Source organism: Nematolebias whitei, chromosome 18 (assembly GCF_014905685.2).
Source record: "Nematolebias whitei isolate Nwh7 chromosome 18, NemWhi1, whole genome shotgun sequence".
Lineage (NCBI taxonomy): Eukaryota > Metazoa > Chordata > Actinopteri > Cyprinodontiformes > Rivulidae > Nematolebias > Nematolebias whitei.
The window spans coordinates 39,444,021-39,465,206 of record NC_056515.1 but is presented as its reverse complement, the minus strand read 5'-3'; the positions used below and the strand labels follow the sequence as shown (position 1 = coordinate 39,465,206).

The 21,186-nt window shown below is 44.1% G+C and overlaps 1 protein-coding gene across 1 annotated transcript in view; it reads right to left on the bottom strand.

Annotated features, from left to right (window-relative positions):
- LOC119425103 (WD repeat-containing protein 7) overlaps nt 1–21,186 on the bottom strand; it is a 92,552-nt gene that overhangs the window by 8,992 nt on the left and 62,374 nt on the right. The window contains exons 22-27 of the mRNA XM_037692627.1: nt 20,772–20,999; nt 11,603–11,789; nt 2,722–2,839; nt 2,466–2,615; nt 2,252–2,334; nt 1,850–1,949 (exon numbers count right to left, since the gene is read on the bottom strand). Of these exons, the coding sequence (XP_037548555.1) occupies nt 1,850–1,949; nt 2,252–2,334; nt 2,466–2,615; nt 2,722–2,839; nt 11,603–11,789; nt 20,772–20,999 (866 nt within the window). The remainder of the gene's footprint in view (nt 1–1,849; nt 1,950–2,251; nt 2,335–2,465; nt 2,616–2,721; nt 2,840–11,602; nt 11,790–20,771; nt 21,000–21,186) is intronic.

Below are 21,186 nucleotides of genomic sequence, written 5' to 3'. Positions count from 1 at the left end.
TACGCACCAACAACAACCGTACGCACCAACAACGACCGTACGCACCATTGACAACCGTACGCACCGCAAAAAAACGTACGCACCGCCAACTACCGTACGCACCGCCAAAGACCGTACGCACCGCCGAAAACCGTAAGCATCGCCGACGACCGTACGCACCGCCCGTATGCACCGCCCGTACGCACCGACCGTACCCGACGACGGTACGCACCGCAGAAGATGGTACGCACCGCCGCCGACCGTAAGCACCGCCGCCGACCGTACGCCCTGCAGACGACCGTACGCACCGCCGCCGACCGTACGCACCACCGAAGACCGTACGTACCGCAGACGACCGTACGCACCACAGACGACCGTACGTACCGCAGACGACCATACACACCGACTGTACACACCGCCAACAACCGTACGCACCGACCGTACGCACCGCCGCCGACCGTACGCACCGCCAACAACCGCAAGCACCGCAGACGATGACGCCCGCAAAAAGAAATTAATCCTGTTAAAAATCTAACGTGTTAAAGGGGAAAAAGTCCAGTTCCTTTTGCTTCAATAGTTTACAGAGGAATACTGGATCGAAGCTAAAATCTCCCTTCGATGGGATTTATTTCGTGAAGCAACACTCGCCGGCAGCACCACAAAATGTCACAATCAATAAGAAGAATCTGAATCAATAAAACCTAAAAGATTCTGAAGTCTATTAATCGAGACGAAAGCTCTCCGTTACACTTGAAATAAAACACTTGTAACACGCTGGTCCATTATCTATTGAATGTTAATTAGTGGAAATACCACACACACGCTTGTTTCCTGTTTTTAACACAAAACACACACACGCACACAAACAAACACACACACACACACACAATCAGACTGGATGTTGGGTGAATGGGACTTTGCTGTTATCAGATATAAATGACCCCCTCCACTAGACTAGACTGCTCAGGTTACTGAAAATCAATACCCAACAAATTACCAGCGTGCACACACACACACACCCACACACACACATGAAACACAAACTAGACTGTTTCACACACAATCAAACAAATGTAGGTTCAACCAACAAACATGATAAACAGAGTATGTTCTGTCACTTATCAGTTACCAAGAAAAATAATTTAGAGACATAAACTCCACCCTTACAACTCTGATCACCTCATCTTATAACTTCATGTTCATAATAAATGTCTACCTTTGTTTTCTAGGAAAAAATACGTGCAAGAAAAGAGATTAAAGAAAGTTAGAACAGACATTACATTTTAGCTAAAAATGACTGAATGAATGAACAGAGTTCCTGGATTGATGGATGGATGAATAGTGGTTGAATAAATAGATTGATGTATGGTTAGTTGGATGTATGGTTGGTTGTTGGCTGGATGGATGGGTGTTGGATGGTTGGTTGGATGAATGGATGGTTGGATGGATGGGTGTTGGATGGATGGATGGGTGTTGGATGGATGTATGGATGGATGGGTGTTGGATGGATGTATGGATGGATGGGTGTTGGATGGTTGGATGGATGGGTGTTGGATGGTTGGATGTATGGATGGTTGGATGGACGGGTGTTGGATGGACGGGTGTTGGATGGATGGTGTTGGATGTATGGATGGATGGTGTTGGATGGACGGGTGTTGGATGGATGGATGGATGGATGTATGGATGGATGGATGTATGGATGGATGGATGGGTGTTGTATGTATGGATGGGTGTTGGATGGTTGGATGGATGGGTGTTGGATGGATGGATGGATGGGTGTTGGATGTATGGGTGTTGGATGGATGGATGTATGGATGTATGGATGGTTGGTTAAATGATGGACATACGGAGTGTTTCTGCCGAGTCATACCTGACATTTCCCGGTCCGAACATCGTAGAGCGCCACTGAACCCTGCCGAGCTCCGACGGCGATGCGGTGGCTGCGGTCGCAGTAACCCACCATGTAAAACCTGAACAAATGAACACATGAATTCATCAAAACTCAACTGGTAACCACTTAATGTGTTCACCACCAAGTTCCCACAGACGGACCGGACCAGAGTCAGTTCTTTAAAGATCTCCAGAGTTCAGCTGGTCAGAGTCAGAGATGAAGCCTGACACACAGAAACTCAGCGGTCCTTCCATGAGCCCTGAAGCACATTTGATGTGAGCTGACCTCTGACCTCTGACCTCTGATGCTGGTACTGGTCGTCAGATACTCCATGAGTTCACACCCTACTGGTTTCAAGGTTGTTCACTTCAACACACGTACTTGCAGATATTGGGGAAACACTCCTGCAGTCCTTTCTTCTTCACCAGAGAGCCTTCGACACAGTACATGATGATGTCCATCACCTGAGCAAAAAGAGAAAGACCAGAATTGGCAGGTTCTGGACAACTGTTGGGCATAAACCCATAAATCCTTTCCTGGGATGTGGAATACGTTGCGATAAAGAAAGCGGACGTCTAGTGTAATTTTTGCGTACTTCGACCAGCAGATCGACGACATCTCCGGGCATCTTTTCTATCAGGATGTCGATCACTCGCAGGATCTCGGTCTTGGCTCGGGACAGAGTGGTCGTGTGGACATTTTGTTGGGACTGCGAGTTTGCCTGAGCTGCGTTGTAACGATGGACCTGAAGCCAAAGAAAACGCACAAGTCACCCCTCTATCGACGCTGGTCGAGAGCGACCTCACCGGTGAACGACCCTCTGAAGCCGCCGGTCGGCCGATCGGACTCACCTCTTTTGCGATGGTGGTGATGAAGGCCGGTGGTCGGGCGGTGGCGATTAGAGAAAGGGCATGGCGAGCAGAACGAGCTGCGTCCGCTGGTGGGTTGAGGGGCAGACCCATGGTGACGCTGAAGGAGGAAGAGGCGGGGCTTAAGGTAAACATTCATCAAACAGCAAACGATTCAAAAACTGCCTTGCGGTCGATAAAGTCTTACGAGTCCTTGGTGATTTACATGTTTGAGATTTTGGTGGAATAAATCAAGAACAGTTGTGGCAATTTTCTTATCACGTTCTCTCAACAATTCTGTGACAACTTTGAGAGACATTTTGTTTGGGACAAAATTTAAGAACCCTTGAAAACGTTGAGTGAACTACCTCACGCTTTACGCTCGCAGTTTGTCACCAACAGTCACAACCTAAGATGCAGATCTAAGCGATTAATTATTTATAACCTTTTTAACCTCAGTTGCTGAATTCATGCCCAAGAACAAAAGGTGGAGAAATGTAACTTTTTACTACAAGAAGACACTGAAGAGTCTTGTTCTTCATCAGTTTCTGTTTTAATAAACTAAAGAGTTGACTCATTACTGCCACCTTGTGGTAGAGTTAGTAGTGCGTTACCTTTTAAAACTATAATCTTGTAAAACAAGTTAAAATGATTGTCCATTCCTTCCATCCATCCATCCATCCATTTTCTTCCACTTATCCGGGGTCGGGTCGCGGGGGTAGCAGCCTAAGTAGGGAGGCCCAGACTTCCCTCTCCCCAGCCACTTGGTCCAGCTCCTCCGGGGGAATCCCGAGGCGTTCCCAGACCAGCCGAGAAACATAGTCCCTCCAACGTGTCCTGGGTCTTCCTCTGGGCCTCCTCCCGGTGGGACGTGTCCGGAACACCTCACCAGGGAGGCATCCAGAAGGCATCCTAAACAGATGCCCGAGCCACCTCAACTGGCTCCTCTCGATGTGGAGAAGCAGCGGCTCTACTCTGAGTCCCTCCCGGATGATCGAGCTTCTCACCCTGTCTCTAAGGGAGAGCCCAGACACCCTGCGGAGAAAACTCATTTCGGCCGCTTGTATCCGTGATCTCATTCTTTCGGTCACAACCCAAAGCTCGTGACCATAGATGAGGGTGGGAACGTAGATCGATCTGTAAATTGAGAGCTTCACCTTTTGACTCAGCTCTCTCTTCACCACGACAGACCGGGACAGCGCCCGCTTCACTGCAGACGCTGCACCTATCCGCCTATCGATCTCACGCTCCATTTTTCCCTCATTCGTGAACAAGACCCCAAGATACTTGAACTCCTCCACTTGGGGCAGGAAGCTGTCCATTCCTTTATTTATCCAAATAAAACAAAAGTACCTCATGCGCACATTATACGCCCGTCCACAAACTATTATATAGCAGGACAAGCAAAGGCTTTGTATAACCTTTGACCTTAATTTGTGACCTTGACTATGTGACACTCTGTCTAATGATGATGAAGTTCTGGGCAGGACAAGAGAAAGTTTACGAACGGACACCGTTCTATAAAACGTTGCACCTTCAACGGGCGTATACAAATTATAAAGTTCGTGGTTTGAAAAAGATTCGTCAACAGTCGGTTTCAGTAAGAAGAACAAACGAGAACAAGAAGGAAGATGATGAGAAGAAGATCGAGTCCTACTAATATATGGAGTGAAGAGATTAGTGAGCAGCTTATAATGTCAAGGCCGAGTCAATAGAAGACATTCACCAGGCGACAGCATAATGGACTCCCACAATGCAACAGGAATTAGACACACACCCACACACAGCCGAACAGCTGGTCACACACGCCTCGGAGAGTGCCTGCGTTTGTGGGAGGAAGTGATGGGTGGACGACCAGCCGGAGCTGCACGGTTCAGCACGGCCGCAGAGCTCGTAATTAATACGGCTAATATATTGGCAATATATCAGCGACGCTGAAAAGTTTAATTTCATTTGGAGCGGCGGCTGTAATTGGAAACAGTCACCGTGTTGATGAAATGCAGGCGAAACGCACGGGGCTAATTGTGCACAGGCCCACAGAGGTTAATAAGAGAAATTTAGAGGGCGTAATGAAATAATCTGGATTATCGTTAGAGTCACATTCACACGCCGAGTTCAAACGCCGTTCTAAAGGTCGAGACGGGAAGTTCAGACGTTCACAGTCTGACCAGTATGACCAGTATGACCAGTATGAGGGGCCCAGAGCAATAGACTGAATGCTGATTGAGCATTTAGATTGTTTTCTTGTTTCTTTTTATCCTTTGAACATTTGTGGGCATTTAACTACGGCATTCAGCTCGCTCATGTTGGGGGGGGGGGGGCACAGAGGCTAAAGAAGGCGGGCCAGAAAAGAAGCATGTGGAAGGAGCTGAAATGAGCTCACAAAATGTGCAATTGGCTGGTAAAGCTTAAATTTACATTAAAAAGCTTAAACTAGCAGAAAAAAGCTGAAAGGAGCATAAAGAGTTGAAATTAGCAGAAAGAAGTTAATTAGGCTGAAAGTAGCAGAAATCACCACAAGAATCTTAAATTTATCTGAAAACAGCTGAAATTAGCTAAAAAAAATGCAAAAATGTAGCTGAAAAAGTAGAACAAGCTTAAAGTGGCAGAAAGAAAACAGTTGCACAATTAGGCTGAAAGAAGCTGAAATGACCTGATGCATGCTCAATAAGCTGAAATGAGCACAAAAATGTGGAAATGATTTGAAAAAAAAAGCTGAATTTATCAAACAACAGCTGAAAAGTAGCTAAAAAGGCAGAAAGAAGCTTAAATTACGAGAAGAGAACATTTTTGCTGATTTAGGTTGGAAAAAAGTTGAAATGAGTATAAAAAAATGTGACATTAGCTGAAAAAGCTGAAATTAGCATAACAAAGCTAAATAGTACCTGAAATAGAAGAAAAAGCTGAAACTTGCAGAAATAAGCTTAGAAGCAAAACGAGCTGAAATTAACAGAAAGAAGTTAGAAGCACAAACAAGTTGTAGTTAGCAGAAATAATCTGAAAGAAGCACTAAAGAGCTGAAAAAAACTGCTGAAATTAGCTGAAATCAGCTGAAAAAAAGTTTAAATTGCAGCAGGAAGCTGAGTGAAGCTGAAGCAGAACAAAATGTGTAAGGAGCAGTAAAAAGTTGTAAACACATCTAAAGATTTGAAGGATGGAAAATGAGCTCAATTCATTTTCTGTGAGAACAAAACGTCAGAAAAGGCTAAATATTTCAAACAGCTAAAGGTGCACCAAAACCAAAAGTCACAGCAGGTTTGTCCTGAAAGAGCCGAACGTTTTGATTCACGATTTGTTGAAATAGCAGGAAAAAATGTGGAAAGAGAACGGTGCCGAAAAACGTCCGGAATAGTTTAAGGTACTTAATAATACTTAAAACTTTTTCATTCGACCTTTATTTAGACAAACGAGTCACATTGAGCCAAGAACTCATTTTCAAGAGAGACCTGTTTAGACAGAAAGTAGTGAAACTGGACACATGCAGGAACTGAATACTTGAATACTGAATACTAATAAATATAAACAGGATCACAATAAAGTTTAGACTCTGGCCTGAAGTGGATTTTGCTTTTAAACACAAAGGATCTCCTTCAGCTTAAAATTATTCATCATTTAAACATTTATCAAAGTATTTGTTTACGCAATGAGGCACTTTTGGTGCTCCGTAACCCAGCGGTTTTTACAAATTACAACACGTTAAATCTGGTTTCACTGAACTGGATTCTGAGTTCAGACTGAAATCATTTAGCTGCGGTGAAGCTTTGTGTAGGAGGAAGAGTTCTGGTGTAACAAAGCGAGGGTTCGGCTTGTGTGAATGTGGCAACACGAACGCTTTCACAGCCGATACCACGCTGACATTATCCAGTCGATACGGTCACACACAGAGACGCAGCCGCGGCTGCGAGTATTGATTTTTGAATGTGGGGGGGTGTGGGGGGGTGAACCGCCTCGGTCACATGACGGGGGAGTCGCCGCGGCTGGGTGTGCACGGCTGACTGACTGTCTTGCTGATTGGTTCTCTCAGCCGGGTGCAGATGGGGTAACCGGTTGGTTTGCTGGCAGGCTGCAACATTGATTTATCGGACGGTTCCTGAAGTGGCTTTCTGACTGCTGGGCTGCTTTTCTCGAACTGGCACGACCAGTAAAACTGAGGCTACTGGTTCCGTTGATGGAAATGCCAGTTAACAAACAAACAAACAAATAAACAAACAGGTTTTAAACTGAAACCTAAACATTAGTCTTGAAGTGAAGTCCATCCTTTCTACTTTCATATGAAGTAGGAAGGTGCAGATCAAATGAGTGGGGGCGCATTCAGATGTGTTACCACAACGACAGGGTGGAAAGACATCAGCAATGACCTTAGAGAAGCAACTGTTGGTGAGGGTCAAAGGTCATCTGGAGTCCATTGTTCTACAGAAAGACGATTATCCACAAGTGGAAAACATTTAAGACAGCTGACAGTCTTCACAGCTAATTCACCCTGAAGGTCAGACCGTGCAGTGGCTCTACAGGCCTCAGTCAGCGGGTCAAAGGTCATGGCCTCTTCTCTTTAAAAACAACATGGCAGCTCGACTTAGGTTTGGAAAGCATCTGAAGGAACCACTAGACTTCTGGACCAGAACCAGAGCAGAGGACATATGTTTACCCAGAATGCACTGCAGCAGACGGCTCCTCCCAGCTGTCAGCACGGTGGTGGAGGCTGATGGTTCAGGCTCCTGTCAGCCACTGAGTGGACCAGAACTCCTCTGTAGACCCAACATGAGTCCATCTGTCCAACAAACTGGGTCCATGATCCAAACCCATCAGCTGGTCTACAACAGAACGGGTCTCACGGTCCAGTCAGAGTCCAGAACCTCATCCTGACTGAAACTCTGGTGGACCTTCAGAGAGCTGAGCAGAACCCAACCATGGAAAGAGGAGTGGGCCAGAACTCCTCCAGAACCACGAGGGACCGGTTCAGTCTTTTCCCGACGCAGTAAATCAGCCTCAACGGGTCAGAGTTCATTTTAAAGTGGGTGTGTCCGGTGAAGTAAACGAGGTAAACATGATCAAACTGGGCAACATTCAGGAGGATTAGTTTTACAATCGTTCACCTGGTTGACTCTGTCGGGCTGTAACAAAGTGCTGACTGATACTTTGTGTCCTGGAGGACAGACTCCTCTGGTGTAGTGAGACTTCTGTTCAACGAGTGGGATTAAAGGGCGGAAGTTTCCGAGCTCTGAAACTTCATTTCTCAGATCGTCGCACAGGAAGTGTCACTTTCTGAGGAGTGGGGAAAAGCTGGCTTCAGGTTTGTTTGGAAACTCGGGCACGGATCAATACGGATCAGCAGCCTTCGTATTTTCCTTCCTGCAGTTTCCTGATCGTTGCTCGCTGCTGCTGGCTTCTGGAGCCGACAACACGCACTTATCTCTGCGTGGCACGCCGTCCTCCAGCACGATGATCCACCCAGCAGAACAAGCGCTGCTCCAAATCACACACAACAAACACGACGTACAGCGCACGGCACGTTATCGAACACGGGAAGTGAAAACATGAATTTATCCCTGCAGACGTCCAACCATTCTCAGCTCGGTGACAGAACTTTTTGAATGTTTGGAGCTGAACACGTTGAGGCTTCTCGGAGCCGCTGCAGACAAATGTGACCCAAATCTGATGTTTTTCATGATGTGAACATGAAAATATGAATTTTTTTTTTATTCTAATTTGACCCAGGTCTTCCTCATGTGGTACTAGGCCTGTCACGATAACACATTTTGTTGGGCGATTAATTGTCTCAGAAATTATTGCGATAAACGATAATATTGTTTGAAATTTAACAATAATTAGTAATTATGGTCAAATTTAAGGAGAAATGTTGGTAAATTTTTGAGTAGTACCTTTTTTGATCACCGGATGGCAGTAGAAGACTGTCTGAACTGAAGGATGGATAGTGAGGGAGCAGCAGTGTGTCTCTATAAGAAAAATGAGGGAGGCTCCTTGACATGACATGGGGTGAGTCTCTTCAGTTCTCAAAATGGCGGACGCTCGGTGTGGTTTGAGCTCTGTAGCATTTATCACACAAAGCTTTTAATAAAAAAAATCAGTAAAATTCTCAGCTTCTTTATGCAGAAAAACAACTTTTTACACAAAGTCACGGGTTTCAACCGTGAATTTTGGAGCTTCGACAAGACGGAGGATTTTTCCCGAGGTCGGCCTGTTAGCTTAGCTCGTAGCTTAGCTTCTTTTAACGAGTTGAATACATGATTTTAGACAAAACGGATTTTAAAGAGAAAAAAGAAAGGGAGGGGTCAGTGAAGAACCGGAGTTGATCTTTTGTCATCGAGTGTCTTCAGTAGAAAGAGAGACACGAAGAAACGATAAAGCCGATAAATGAAAATGTTTGATAATTTTCATTGATCATGCGATTAATTGATTTATTGTTTATCGTGACAGGTCTACGTGGTACTGCACGTGCAGGTTACAGCTCAGAACTCCACACTCTTCAGCTCCAGAGCACGAGTCCAGTTGGTCTTTTTTATTGTCCTGAAGACTGAGAACCAACGGGAACGCCAACGTTGGTGTCGGGTCTTATCGGTACTCGAGTTCGCTGCTCGCGCTCCAGAAATACAACGCTGAGCTGGAGGGGCCGTCAAGAAGCACGATCAAACGCCAACACCGGACCAAACGAGCACGTCAGGTAGTAATTTCACTGGTTCTGAGTGCACGATGACATTTTGTCAGGAATCCCACGGGTCACGTGATTCCTGCACGGTGGGAGTCAACTTTAATATTACTCACGTGACTGGGATGGGACAAGATTTTTTTCTTTGGGAGTGGGATGAGACGGGAGTGAAAATCCACTCCCGTGTCACCCTCTACTTCAGAACCGATCCACACATGCTAATACGTGTAGCGTCTGTATTGATTTCCTTGAACTCGGCGTGCCGAGCATGACGTCGTGTCTTCAGAACTGTAAACGGACCGCACCAAATAACTGGATCTAACTGGATAATCTGATCCGAGCGTCGAGACCTGCCGTGAACGCAGCCCAAACGTCCTGATGCTGCTCAGTAATCCAGGGAGAAAAATCTGACCAGATCCTCTGGATAGATTTTTCTTGTTGAAACATTTCATCTTTTATCCAAAGGACTTATTCAGTCAGAGGAGCTGCAACAAACTCAGTCTTATAAATAGACCACCTCATGGTGGATCAACCAGTTTGTTGTTGACATCCAGAACCAGCTGTTCACATGATCAAGGAGGCCCATCAGCCTAACAATTGATCGTTGGTGCCATGACAGAGGGCTGAGTGATACTAGCAATAACAGCATTGTAAGAGGGGGACAGTTGGACACAGAGGCTCCGCCCCGTTTGATGATTGACAGGTTCTCTTCACAAAGATGGCTTCCTTCACTCCTCTCTATCAAACGTGTCCCATAAAAAAAACAACCCCCAGCCCAAACTAAAGGAAACTACTTGGGCATAATAATCCTGCAGGATTTTGACCAAAGCTGGTCTAATATTTAGTCTTTTCTCTAATTTAATCCTTGAAATTAAATTGAGACGAATCTACGTGAATCCTTTTCTACAAGTGATAAATTAGTGGGTTTGACGACGTCAGGAGTGAACGTGCTGCTGTCTGCTCTTTGGTACTGTATGATTACGGTTCTGTTTGTCTTGAAAAGGTTTATTGTGCGTCCGAAGGGCTCGGCTGAAAGCTGCGTGTTGCAGGTGTGAGGAGAACCTCGGCCTTTGTGATGGCGGGTTTTTTTCTACCAGCTCGTGTTTCTTGAGCATTAAATGTGTGCAATTTTTCTACACAAGGAGCTTTTTTTTAAAAACCCTTTCTATTGAAAAGGGATTATCACACACACACACACACACTCAACACGAAGTGTATAGACAACTGGTAGGGTGTATCAAAGACACAAAAAGCTCACTTCTAGTCAGCTGCATGGAAATCCATCCACTGTGCGCTCGTTTAACGGCCTGAGCCTGCACTCACCGTCACCAGAACAAACTGAGTACAGAGTACTGGAGCAGACGATCTAAATAAAGAACGTGTGAATATTTGTGACTGTCAGATGCTTCAATGATCAACTTCACGTCTGCAGGCATCAAATGATCCGTTATCTAAGGTCATCAAGAGAAAGGTCTTCCTGATGGTTGTTGAAGGCCCGAGAATGACCAAATATATCATTAGCAGTAAAACATGAACGCATTATACCCATGATTCATTGCAGTCTGATGCGATGTTCCTATTGCGATGACGATAAATGCGATATATTGTGCGTTTCTACTAGAGCCCTAAAGATATATTGGCAAGGCTAATATATCGGTGGGGGCCGATATACACATTTTGAGACAGATCAGTATCGTTGATAAATGTCCTATTATGCACCAATATAAAGGCTTCTAACCAGCTGTAATTGTACAATGTATCCAGCAGGGGGCGCATGAAGACTACTTTCAAGTTATGGCTGTTCACTTAAGTTTCACTTTCACATTCAGCACAGCTGAAGCAGGGAGCAATACTGTGTAGCATATTTTGCTGAACAGAGCATGGTAAGTTTATTTTAACTGATCTGTAAAACAAATCAACAACAAAAAATTCTCTTCAATTCTCCAACCCGCTTGTCATTAGCTACGTGCCTCTCAAGTTAGCAAGCTAATGTTTAGGTAACGTAGCATAGGCGATTGCCTTGTAAAACTTTATCCAGAATGATAAATCTAATGTAGCTGTTTTCTTAGATTCTTGGGGGTGGACAAAACTCAAAAACTTTCGGTCATTAAATCGATTAGCTGCGGTCACAAACTCTCCCAATATCGGTATCGGCGATAGCCCAAATGTCCATATCGGTCGGGCTCTAGTTTCTACTCACGGCTGTCGTCTGAAACTCACTTGGCCAGCTGCTTCTCTGCGTCGGCGCACAGCTCCAGCAGTCCCATGAGCACCGCCGACACGTCCATGTACGGCTCCCAGACGGTGAAGCCTCGGCCGATGAGATCGATGGCGGTGCGGCGGATGGTGCTGTGGGCGGGCAGCTTGGGGCTGGGGGGCTGCAGCAGCAGGAACGTCAGCGCCTTACCTGCAAACAGCAAAACCCAGGATCTTCATTCAAGGGTTTCAATCAAATTCAAACACTTTTCAAGCATTTTAAAGCTTTAAAATCTCAAATGATTTATTTTGTTTTGATTTATTTTAGAGAAAAATTAAAACTTTTCCACAATAGAGTTCCAGCTGGTTTTACTGATCCTAAAATAAACTTCAAATCCTGTAAAAATGTTCAAAATTGACAAAGGAATTCAATGTGTGAAACAAAATGTTGGAAAAATGAATGAAGAAGCCAGTTTTTTTATTTTAATAAAATATGTATGATTCCAAACACAGATAACCCCACACAACGCTTCCTTGTTTGGTTTTATAAATAAATAAAAAAACAATAAATAAAAAGCATTTTTCTTTAACTGAAAACTAATTTATTTTAAAAGTAATTAGAATTTCAAGCATTTTTGTGCAACCTATTGAAGTAAAAGCAGTCAAAACACAATTTTAATGTTTAAACATTTTCAAGAATTCCCAGCAAACATTAGAAACAACAAAGGACGTGGTAAATGCATTAACTAATAAATCTGTTTAATAAAAATTGCTTAATAGCGCACAAACAACTAATTACAGGTAAAAACCCACAGAATCACCTTCATAATTTTAACAAACTCCTTTTTCTTCTAGTTTAATCACAATATTTGTCTGTGTTCCTCCTGCAACTTTCAAAACGATAAAAATAATGCATCAAAACACGAAGTCCAATCAGGAATGGAGTGCAAAGACTTTGTAGCGGTACGTCTGAAGATGTGGACAAAATTAGCCAAAAACTGACCCCCCCCCCCCACACACACACACACACACACACACACTCTAGAAAAAGATTTTGTTGAACCAGTTGGTACAACTCAGTCGTATTTCACAGCAGAAACATCTTAAAGTTCAAAAGGGGTCACAGATATTTGGACTTTACAGTGAACTAGAACCCGACTGATATGTCGGTAGGGCCGATATTTTATGCTGATATAGACGTTTGGGGGTCTATCGGTATCGGTGATAACTGTTCCATTATGCGCTGATATAAATACTTCTAATTTTCACCCCTAAAATGCTGAGAACATCTGTATATGCACAATGTATCCAGCAGAGGGCGCATGAAGACTACTTTAAAGTCATGGCCATTAACTTAAGTTTCACTTTCAGCACAGACGCAGCAGGGAACAATACTGTGTAGCATATTTTGCTGAACAGAGCATGGTGAGTTTATTTTAACAGATCTGTAAAATAAATCAACAATAATTATCTTCAATCCTCCAACCTGCTTGTCATGAGCTACGTGCCTCTCAAGTTAGCAAGCTAACGTTTATATAGCCTAGCATAGGCTATTGCCTATAAAACTTTATCCAGAACAATAAATCTAACGGAGGTAAAATATATCAGTGTCAGTATCGTCATCTTTGTCGTCCTCAATGAAATGCATTATATTTCTAAAATCTTTACTTCTCTACAAAGAAAAATAAACTCTGCTGCGGTCAATACTAATTAGACCTTCACCGTACGTGACTGAATGTTTAAACAAAAAGGAATGACTTTTGTTTGTTTAATTATATTTTTGTAATATAATTGGTAACTTTATGGTGAATAGTGAAGGATAGAAAAAGTGACCAAATGTTAGGAAGACTGTTTTTGTGACCAGTGAACGTGTAAACCTACGTATAGCATGGATCTGATTTGGTTAGCTTCATGGTTGCTAACAGCTGCACTAAATAAACAAGCCACGCTTCACTCGCTGTTTTCTTAGATTCTTGGGGGCCGACAAAGCTAAAAAATTTCAGCCATTATATCGGTTTTTGGCATTTGCGACCCCTCCCCATATCGGTAGCGGTAATAGACAAAAGTTCCATATCGTTCAGGCTCTACTGTGAACTGGACTTTTATCTTTGTAACGGTCTAAAAACCCTTTAAACTCCTCTTACTCCCACAAACTCCATTTCTTCCACAGCTTACACATCAAAATAAGATAGAACTTTATTGATCCCGCAGGAAATTGTTGAACGTAGGTATTTTTGTTTTCTTTCACCCAGTGCGTCTCGCTGCTTGTGCTTTTCTCTCAACCCCCCCAAAGCACAGAGTGTACGCACACAAATGCTCCCATTTTCTTCCAAACTGTAAGTAAAACGTCTTTTCAACTTGCCATGCGTCCTACAAAAAACATGGTAGAGACATAAAAATTTACACTCCCCCCACTGCAACATGGGAGCCATTTGAAATAAAATATTTTTCCCATAAAGAAATCAATTATTTTCATAAATAGAAAAGCATAAATCCTAAGAATTCAAATAAAATTTAGATGAAAATGAACCTATTTTGTGCTGCACAGTCAGGAGATAAAGACAGCAAACTGGATGGGGGGGTCATTTCATAGCTGACCTGACATTTGAGCCAGTCTCTGAGGGGACGAACTGACCATTAAGACTGAAGAACCTCCCCCCCAGCCCCCCCGTCTCTCAATAACACTCCCCTTCCCTAAAGACCAACACCCACACACTGGAGCTCGTCACTTTCCCTCCTCCCATCAGACGTGTGGCAGTCAGAGCTTTTAGCGGTTCTTCAGGAACAGTCAAACAAAGAAACGCAGAAGAAAAAAAAACACATTTCGGTTTTTAATCTCATTTGAAACTAAATTCTTACAGACGCGCATTTGGTTGCAGGTAATTCTTTCAAAAGTGAAAGTTGATTCAGGAAAAAACAATACGACTAAAAGCGATTTTAATTATTTGTGTAATCTGCTGCGATCCTTTGGTGGAGGTCAAAGGTCAATGGGTACAAGATCTTTATTACATTACATTATTACATAATACAGTGGTTTATTATTCATAAACACTGTTTCCTAACTGACTTTAGTTTTAGCTGCTGTTCGCTTCTTTCAAATCAATCACCGTCCGAGAAGCAACATTTTTTAAGACTTTCAAGTCGGGTTTAAAAGAACGTTTGGCCATCCTAGTGTAATTTTCGTAGTGGCATGATGTTGTGGTATGGGCGAAGTTAAAGTGCCTCTGCTATGCCTCCGAACTGGAGAAGAAGGTAGTCACAGGGTTGAGTTGGTGAGAAGGTTGAAGTTCCAGTCCAAGCATCGACGCTGCTCAGAGGTTCGTCAGTGATGGTTTTCGTTGTGCAGGACGACATCACGACTGAACGTAGGCGGCTCGGCTGGTGCTTTTAGAAACGGGTTTAAACACGGGCTTGTCTTTGCGAACATATTTGCAGAATTGTTTTGTGACAAGGCACTCTAGTTCATCGCTTATTTTATGGGAACAGAATGGAAACTGTATTCAAGGTAATGCTCATTATTTTGTTGCCTGACTTCGCTCAAACAGCCCGCCTTGGTACCCCCTGGGTAGCTGCTCAGCGTTTATGATTCAACCTTGAGAGAGTGCACTTTTAAAATGAAGGCAGGCAGAAGGGCGGCACGGTGGCTCAGTTGGTAGAGCTGCTGCCTCTCAGTGAGCAGATCGTTGGATCTAATCCCGGTCCGGGGGTCTTCCTGGGTGGAGTTTGCATGTTCTCTCCGTGCATGTATGGGTTTTCTCCGGGTGCTCCAGTTTCCTCCCACAGACCAAAAACATGCATGTTAGTCTGATTGGTAACTCTAAATTGTCCCTAGGTGAGAGAGAGTGAGTGAATGGTTGTTTGTCTCAATGTGTCCCTGTGATGGACTGGAGACATGTCCAGGGTGTCCCCCACCTCTCGCACAGTGATGGCTGGATATGGGCACCAGTGACCCTGAAGGGAAGAAGTGGGTAAAAGATAATGGATGGTAGTCTGATTTGTAATAGTTTATTCATAAATAGTACGTAACATTGACATGGTTGTTAGACTGGACATTCTATGCTGTGTCTTGGATGTTCATCCATTCATCTATCCAAAACATTTGGCCTTTTCCACAGTCCGGTCTCGGGGGCAGCAGTTTGAGCAGGGAGGTCCAGACATCTTTTTCCACAGCCACTTCTTCTGGGAGGACTCCAAGATGTTGTCAGGACGGGTCTCCTCTCAGTAGGACATGCCCTGAACACCTTCCTGGGAAGACGTCCAGCCAGGTCCATCATTACCAAAGTTCATGACCATAGGTGAGGGTAGGAACATAGACTAACAGTAAACGGAGAGCTTCTCCTGGCAGCTCAGATCAGAAGATTGCTGTGAAAGTAGAATTGCTGTACAGGTTTCAAAATACATATCTAGTATTTCAGAAACTAAATTAAGACCCGCTTGAGATAGTTTTGTGACACGTGTTGCACAATTTTTTGGGCGCATGTTCAAATTTCAAGCAACAACACTGCAATAAAATTAAGGACCCCTGAGACCGTTTTGAGATGTTTTTGGAGACCTTCTCGTCTCCAACAGTCTCAGCCCAGTGAGACACTAATGAGTCACGTACAAAGTCCAAATAAAAACCAAGACTTTCAGAGAGCCTGAAGATCAAGAACAGCTGAAAGGATTACTAAAAGTTTTTGCTACGTGGAGGGAAAAAGATGATCACGCTTAAATGAGCTGAATTAATCAGCACCGTATTGCACTGAGGTTCGGTTTTAAAGCCCCGCCCCCTGTAGCTAGCGAGCAGGAAGTGAGCGATCCATTTCTCACAGCGGAGCTCTTTGCTTACAGGCCGGCTTGGACCCAAATGAACAACAGCTCCTGACAAAACATCACTCGGCTGTAATGAGGTGTTAGCTGGGGCAATAAACCCGTCCCATTAACAGACAGAGGCTGATTAGAGCACGAGGAGGCGGCGGGGGGCTGCAGGGGGGGATAACAGTGACAGATTAGTGATGTCTGAAATTTACCGGGCTGAAACGAGCACTAACAGGCTTTGTGCTTTTCTTTCCCCAGCTGCCCTCCTCTTCATCTGCCTGTGTTTGAGCATAAATGAGAGGTGAAGGTAAATCAATGTCGGGGACTCAGTTAGAGGATGAGATCTGGATTAGACCGGCTGCCGAGGAACAGCAGAACCAGGAGGGAAAAATGTGACGTTTAGCTTAGAATGATTGGTTAAATACTCAACTAAATACCAGTCCAGCTACGGTTGTGTGTTTTTGTTTTAACAGTTAGTATGATGGTCATGGTCCTCAGACAGAGGGTGGACTGTCCTCTTCAGGTCAAGGGTCAGGTTCTGCCTCAAGTGGAGTTGTTCAAGTATCACGGGGTTTTGTTCGCGAGTGAGGGAAGAATGGAGCGCGAGATTGACAGATGGATTGGTGCAGTATTGCGGACTCTGTGCCGGTCTGCTGTGGTGAAGAGGGAGCTGAGCTATAAGGCAGAGCTCTCTGTTTACTGGTCAGTCTACGTTCCTTCCCTCACCTGCTCAAGATGCTGCCCTCAAGACCTGAGTCCAGAACAAACTGAAGATGATGGATGGACGGATGGATGGACGGATGGATGGATGGATGGATGGGTGGATGAATGAATGGATCTACTTCTAAGAGTAAGTCTCTTAGAAGAAATTACTCCATCCAACATCTAACCTTAATCCAAGACCAGACCAACACAGAACATTGATCCAAACCTTGAACCATAACAAAAACCTGATCCAAGCCCAGATCATGACAGAACTGGACCTACAGTGTTGTATTTGTGCAGTCAGACGGCCCAGAGCATGATGGTCCTACCACCATGCTTCACACAGGGCTTGATGCTCTTTAAAGTTCTTTGCATGCCGAGTTGAACGTTTTGTCTCCAGACCATAAAAACATCTATCAGAAGGTTCATTTGTTCACCAGGTTGAGAATTTGGAGCTTCTTTGCTTTACCAAGAACCCTGATCCAAGCCCAGAAAAACCACAGAACCGGCTGCAAAGGGGCAAGCGAGATGATTTCCTAAAGAGCCGCTACTTTAATTTAACACCTGAAATTACCGTCAACTTCACAAACTCCTCCGAGTCCGTCAGATCCTGCAGGTCTGGACTCAGAGTTCCTGACCCACCGCCGCAGACATATTGACGGTTTGCTGATGTGAAAATAAACCGCGTTAGTTTCTTTCCCGGTGTTTCCCTGTTGACTTCTCTATCATACAAAGTAAAACTCAATTTCCAATTAGCTTTCATAAATGTTTGAAAATGCCACGGCTGAGAGGGATGGGGCCTCAGAAGGGGCTCAGGTTTTCCTGACATTTAACTGTGAGCCTTATGGTCCAGAGACCATACGCTGATGTGCAGTTTGTCCCTGATTCTGCCTTCCTGTTGTCATCATCCGTCCATCTTTCCTTCCTTCTTTTCTGCACTCCATCCCCCTTCCATCTCCTCGACATCCCCCCTCCCTCGCCCTGTGAAAACATCCATCTCTGCTCTGCTGTATAGACTCCTGTACCCTCCCTCTAACTGCGTGGACAGCTCTCATTCATCACAACGCCGCGCTGTATGCCAACAACACCGATCCATCTTTCAGTGTCATAACGCAGAGAAAAACAGGTAACTGGAGGAGGAGGAGGATGGAGGAGGAGGAGGAGGAGGAGGAGGAGGAGGGAGGACAAAAAGTTTATCATCATCGTTGATGGTCTAGTTGAAGGTTTTAACCATCGGACTGAAGGTCGTGAATGAGTAAAGCTGTTTTGTGTGTTTGCGGTAACGAGGACGTTGCTCCGGTCTGTTGTGGTGAAGATGGCGCTAATCCACTTTCGCTTTACTGGTCCATCTATATAACAACCTTCGCCCATGGTCATGAATTTTGGATCAGGACCCAAAGAATGAGGTCCTGGATTCATGAGGTAAAGGAGTAAGCTGAGGTGGTTCAGGTAAATGAGGATGTCTCATTAACTCCTCCCCCTAGATATTTCACAGGAATGTCTCAGAGGAAGGAGACTCTCTGACTCTCTCTCTATCCTCTGTGGGCTGGGAAGATCTTTGGGGCACCCTCGAGGAGAAGGAGGTCTGGGGTTTCTTTTCTGGACCGGTTCCCTCCATGACTAAACATAAATGGAAATACATCGATGGATGGATGGATGGGTGGATGGATGAAAGGATGGATAGATGGGTGTCTGGCTGGCTGGATGTATGTATGTATGAAAGGATGGATGGACGAAAGGATGGATGAATGGGTGGATGAATGAAAGGATGGATGGATGGATGGATGGATGGACAAATGAAAGGATGGATGGATAGATGGGTGGCTGGCTGGCAGGATGGACGTATGAAAGAATGGATGTATGAAAGGATGGATGGATGAAAGGATGGATGAATGGATGGGTGGCTAGATGGATGGAAGGATGGATGAAAGGATGGATGGGTGGATGTACAGATGAATGGATAGATGGGTGGAAGGATATATGAAAGGATGGGCATACAGATGAAAGGATGGATGGTTGGTTGGTTGGATAAATGAAAAGATGGATGGATGGTTAGTTGGATGTATGGACAAATGAAAGGCTGGATGGATGAATGGATATATGGTAGATGGATGAATAAAGGTTATTTATAAATAAAGGTTGAATGATGGATGTTTAGTTGGATGTATGGACGAATGAAAGGATGGATGAATGGATAGATGGTGGATGGATGAATAGATGGCTGAATGGATGAATAAATAAAGGTTATTTATAAATAAAGGATGAATGAAAGGATGGATGGATGGAATGTATTCAGTAAATTAAAGAATTGCTGGTTTTTATTTTCTCGTGTTTTTATATTCAGTCGTGGTTTAATTCAGTAAATTGTTTTAATTGAATTTTTTTTGTTTTTATAATTTTCATTTAGTTTGTCAAATAAATAAATGTTTTAATGTGAAGGTGTGCGTTTGTTGAACAGGTGAGCAGACTGCTGCGTTCAGGTCCACGCTCTGTGGTCCATCAGTGGAGCTCAGGTTCTGTCTCTAGGCGGCTGACCCCCCCCCCCCCCCGCCCCCCTCGAGGCAGCCAATCAGAGCTCGGGAGCAGTGAGGTGGAAGAGCAGCCCTGCTTAGTGCAGGTTTGATGCCCGCCGAGGTCCAGCGCTGCCGGCGCAGCAGGCCGGTCTCTGGGCTCGGGGTGTACAGTATGTGGAAGTTGTCAGGCTTGGCGGGTGAAAATCAATCTCTCCTCTCTCCTCACCTTTAATCCAGCACTCGAGCTTCACTGTGGAGTTCTTAGTTTGGGGGAAAAAGAAGATTTTGGACTGAAACCACTGTCGGGTGGTCCTGTGAAGCTGTTCAAACTCCGTCTCACATGCTCCATGAGGTTAATGACCAGCAGGTCAGCAGAACATCAAAGTTTGGAGAGTTTAATGGGTGGAGCGCCAACGGTTTTAACCATTTAATTTCAGTGGGAGCGTTGTTTCATCGTTTCTACAATCAAATGTTTGTACAAACTTTAACAAAACACTGTGATTAAATTAAGCTTTTATGGAAATTAGACTTTCTAAGAGCCAATACAATCGATCAGTGGTTTGTCAACGTGGATGTAGTTTTATTATACCGGTAGTTTTACCAATTTTATAGTAATTTATTATGAAGAGAAAATGTCCAAAAAACACAAAACTGAAACTACGTAATTAACTGGTCTAAACCGTTTGTAACTGTTATTATGGGAATCACAGGGAACTGCGATACGATACTCAATACATGACCTGTGAAAAAAAGAATAACACGCATCACATCTAATGTTTTCTTTTTCTTTTTTGGTATAAAACCTTAAACACCACATCGCAGTGTTTGACAAACTGCAAAAACCCACATCAAATTCAAACTCGTGATCTTTTAGCGGTAATATTCTGTCGCCTCTGTCCGCCATTTTGCAGATGTCAGTCAACCTTTTTGCGTTAAAGTGCTTAATTTTTATTTTTTTACTGTTCAGTCCGTACAAAAGGAGTAATAACCTAGAGATGCCGGAGCTAATATTTATTTAGTTATCCTACTGGATCTAACAAATTGTTTATCAATATTGCGATACATGATATAATGATAAAAATAAATAAATAAAATAAAACACTAAAATGAACAAGATTTACTTAGAGAAACGCTGAGACTGTGAAAGAGACAAGGAACTAAAATGTTTCTTTACTTACAAGTGTGTCTTGCCAAAGAGTAGTTCGACGACCCTCCGCTCGTGAGTCCAAAACCTTCAGGTGCCTGTCCGCCTGCTCGAGCTCGGCCCGAGCCTTTCGGCGGTTCGATCTCGGCGCCAAATTCAGCTCCGATGACTCCGAGCAGCACGATGGCGGTGGCCTGTTTGCGCCGCTCCTCGTACGAGTTAGAGATCTTCTTGGCATTTGGTGGAAGGTTAGACAGACATCCTGGTGGAGACACGGAAAAGCAAACTAGCATGACTTTATAGCTCACATAGTATCTATGCGTTTATAAAACTGGGATTTTTGAGTTTGTTTTGTGAGCCTATATCTACGTGGTGCAAACGTTTACTTTAGATCATTGAATAATGACTGATCAGTGCAAAATACAGATATAAAAACATCCAGGATGTAC